Raw genomic sequence first — 4,278 nt, 5'->3', positions numbered from 1 at the left:
GAGTGCACTTCATAATAGGTTTGTTCCACAACCTACTTGTAGAAAAACTCGAGCAAAGTTCAAACTGTCAGCGTATATCAAATAAACGCAAAAACTTACTGGTGGAACGCGTATGTGTAACTCGAAGGGACTTCGAGTAGCTTTTGGAACAAACCTAATATTATACTTAAATATTGCGCAAGACTCAGAGTTACCGTTGTTTTTTTTTTATTTTTTTTTTTGAGATGGCATATTTTTAAAAACAAATTTTTTTATCAAAAAATTTATATGTCAAAAAATTTTCAAGAAAAAGAAATTTTTTTAATATTTCTTTTAATAGAGAATTTTGATGTGTATATGTGTAATTTATTTCAAAGTTTTTCCTCAATCAGCCTATTCTGCGCTCACATCCCTTCTAGAGAATTGTATACAGAAGGCAATGGTGTGAAGGAGGCACGACTGAAATTTTAGACGGAAGAGGCGGTAGTAGAGAACTCTTCATCAACCTTCAATTAAGCCTTCAAAATCATCGTTGCGTTTTCTAGTTATATATAGCTGCCATTAAAGAAGCAATCAATTGGCTGCTGATTTGCGTGACAGCCACAAGAGCATTCAACTTCTACTCTGTTATCCAAGCGACAATGAGAGCCTTGGGCTTGCTTATAGTGCGCTCAAAGTAAATGGGGCTTACCTGACTTATCTTTCGATCACAGTAGTATTGCATAGAATTTTGCCGGCTAGGATGAGCTTAATCGCGATGGGAACACCTTTATCTACCCTTCTTAGATGGGTGTCTTGTCACCTCAGTGCCAGTGGAAATCCATCCATGCAAACCAAGGTAATTATCTGCGAAAGCAATTTTTCTCAATCTGAAACGCATACTAGGCAATTACAGGTGACGATTGTCAAAGTTAGTAAGTTTTTCTAACAGAGTACATACTAAAGTTTTTGAATGGCGAAAATCTGGTTTTATAGGTAGCAATATTGCGATAAAATATCATTCACAATAGAGGTTTTTATTTCACATATTTTTAATTGATTCTTTCGAGTGGAATGTTATTAAGCAGACGCGATTTGCAAATGCAATTAATAAAGTTATGTAAAGCAATTGCGATATGGCTTTAATTGCCAATAAGAAAGTACTTCCATGTGTACATATATATACATATGTAAGCAATTATCGCGACGTTAGCATAGAATGCAAGGGCTTATCCAGCAGGATATATGGTTACACCGGACAGGTAGTCAACCACAAATCGAAATCGGATACCAAATTCTAATTGGTGTTGGTTATTGTAAGCGCTTTTTTTTACTTATATCTAGTACCGACGCTTATTGTTTGTGTTGCCTCTCCTATGCACCCAACCATGATTATATTACAGCTAAACGTGGTTGTTGTTATTGTTTTTACATTTAGTCAACTTGGTTATCGCCATTGTTAGTGGCAAGCATTGGTGTTGTTTTGCGGCGGTCTGCCATTGTCACTGTTATTTTTGCGGTTTACAGAACATGTATGTATTTATGAACGCATGTGGGTATGTGAAAGTGAGGTTGGGTGTGTAAGCGGTAAATTTCATGCAGTGGTGTTGTATTTATTTGTTTATGTATTGACCACAGCTCGCGGCTCCAATTGCAATTACACTGCACTATACATACATACATGCAGGAATTATTCTTGTTGTGCAATTTCTGCGCTTCTTTGACTAAATAACAGCAGTGATAGAGTTTTGTTAGCCCTATATGTATGTATGTATTATACATATAATGTTGTTACGAAATGTGATGCCAGCGTTGATGTTTCTCATACGAAGTTTAAAAATTTTCTTACAATTATTAATTTCTGCGGTAATTAACTTTCATTTTTCAATTTACACATTGGTTCTGGAACAGGTGTGTTATCTATCTTTCGCTTAGAAATAAAATAAAGAACTGAGTTTTTGCCATCGAACTGAGTCACTGAAACTACATAACTATTTAATACTTGAAGGATCATAAGCAAATATTCTAAATAATATTTGTTTTTTTTTTTGTACTTATTTTCCGAGTAATATCTGGAACTACTGAGTCTGAAACTATGGCACCTTGCATTCCAACTTTATTCTTCATACAGCATGTCAGTATGTAGTTACGAGTACTGAGGGCATTTTATCAATGCCTTTCAATTTAATCTAATAGATAATACAAACAATATCACATAAATATATACACATATACGTAAATTAACCTCAATTACAGCATGCGACAAAACCCAAAAAAATTTCAAAACACACGAAACTACGGGCAATCTCTCTGACGGATATGATTAACTCAAAAAATTATTTTAAAAATTTTGTACAATGTAAAATAACAACATGGGTATAAAATAAAAGAGAATTAAAGAGAGATTGAGAATTTTTATTAGTTTTAACCGACTTCCAAAAAAGGAGGAGGTTATCAGTTCGTCGGAATATTTTTTTTTTTTTTTATGTATGTTACCGCATAACTTTGCACCACGTCAACCGATTTCAATAATTCTTTTTGCAACAGAAAGGTACTATCTCAGAGGTGGTCCCATACTAATTTGGTTTAGATCCGATCATTGAATCATGAAATATATAGATATATATATTTTTTTTAAGTCGGTTTTTTTATTGCTAAAAATTACAAACACATGCGTAAGTACTTATAATTTTTTTAGTAGGGAGTTCCAATTTGTTGAAATGCATCATGGTCAACCAAAAAGTGAATTGTGGAATTTTTGTTAGCTAAGGACTTTTGCGTTTCAGTGGCAATGTTAGTTACAGCTTTTTGCACTTCAGGTGACAATACGAGCCACAAAACTACTTAAATATTACTTAAATCTGAAAATAAAATATTTATATTTTTAATATTATTGGTCGATTTTTATTCAACTTTTAAAGAAAACAAAACAAAAATTATTCAAAACGGAAAAAACTATTCACAAATGTTATCAATAACAAAAAGTGCCGTCTTTGCGCTGTGACTGATTTTCCTTTACTTGCAAAATTTATCCATTCACGATGATGATGAACACTGGTGAAAACAGTTGGCTTTCCGTTTTCTCCACAATGTGAACCCCAAGAAATAATAGCGGCTAAATGGCCATTGCAAATCAACGGACCACCGGAATCACCACGGCAAGCATCGATATCCCACTCATTCTCTCTGCCAGCACAAAGCATAGACTCATGAAAAGTGCGTGGATAGGCTTTTCGGCAATATTCATAGGAGAAAATTGTTACATTTGCTACTAAAGCATTCGCCGAATATGGGCCACGCTATACGGAAGTGTAAGAAGACANAACTCTAAGCTATAGTTTTCAAAAACGCGATTTTTAACAAGGTTATATTTGGATATATACATACATAAATATGTATATGGATACTAACAAAAAATATCTGACCCCAGCCAACTATTTGACACACCGTACCGGGAGTGACAAAATCATTGATCAGAGGTATTACTTTGATGTTGTCGTTATCGTCCGGAAAGCGTTTAGCCAGCAACAAAAGCGCAATATCATGCACTCCTTTCCATACGAATTGATTGTGTGGTAGGACCTTTTGCACCTTGCGTTCAACAGTGGTCGAAATTCTAAGTAAACGATTCGGAGCGCCAGCAACGACGAGCAGGCGATGCGGACGGGTAACCATCTTACGACGGCTAAATCATTTACAAAATTAGCAAAGAAATGAATGAATTGCGAAACTCACAATCATCCACACTCCATCTACTTACTCAACAACGCAATGCGCCGCAGTGAGCACCAAACGTTCTGAAATTATGGAGCCGGCACAAAAGTGATTATCACCAAAATATGCAGTCGATCGGGACGTGCGTATGGACACAACATACTTGGATAGTGTATTCTTTTCGGGTCGATAGCCGCCAGCGATAAGCATTACAGGTTCTCTATGATCCACCGTAATATTAGGAAGCCTTAAGTCCTTTGGCAATTCAATATCGTCACTATGATCATGTTGTTTGCCGAAAAAGGGATACGCGGCACTGTTATTGTTGATGTTGCCGAATGCCCGTGCATTATTTGCGAGCTGGAGCAGCAATAAAAGGCGGCAGCAGCAGCAGCAGCAAGTATGCGAGAATGGAAAAGATACCGACATCTCGTTCTTTCAGATAGGCAATTTAGTATTTTACAATATCGGTAATGTCACATTTGGTTACAAAAAGCACATAGGGTGTCGTAAGATCGGAACAAATTGGAGAGTGTGCAGAAAGAATGAAATATATGTATACATCTATACATATAATAAAATTGTAACAGGTCGATGTCTGTACAT

General features: G+C 35.7%; 1 protein-coding gene across 1 annotated transcript; it reads right to left on the bottom strand.

Moving 5' to 3' along the window:
• Positions 1-2,977: 2,977 nt before the first annotated feature.
• On the bottom strand, positions 2,978-3,885 carry LOC108382304 (trypsin-3-like; the record flags this gene model as incomplete). Its single annotated transcript, XM_017638690.1, has 3 exons — positions 3,719-3,885; positions 3,370-3,643; positions 2,978-3,257 (listed from the first exon to the last, which is right to left on the bottom strand). Coding segments are annotated over exons 1-3 (718 nt in total), but the record flags the coding sequence as incomplete, so codon positions are not given.
• Positions 3,886-4,278: the final 393 nt, after the last annotated feature.

Source organism: Rhagoletis zephyria, unplaced genomic scaffold (genome assembly GCF_001687245.7).
Source record: "Rhagoletis zephyria isolate East Lansing unplaced genomic scaffold, Rhagoletis_zephyria_1.1 Rzeph_scaffold_26176, whole genome shotgun sequence".
NCBI lineage: Eukaryota > Metazoa > Arthropoda > Insecta > Diptera > Tephritidae > Rhagoletis > Rhagoletis zephyria.
The sequence above is the reverse complement of the archived record's forward strand: the minus strand, read 5'-3'. Positions and strand labels throughout refer to the sequence as shown.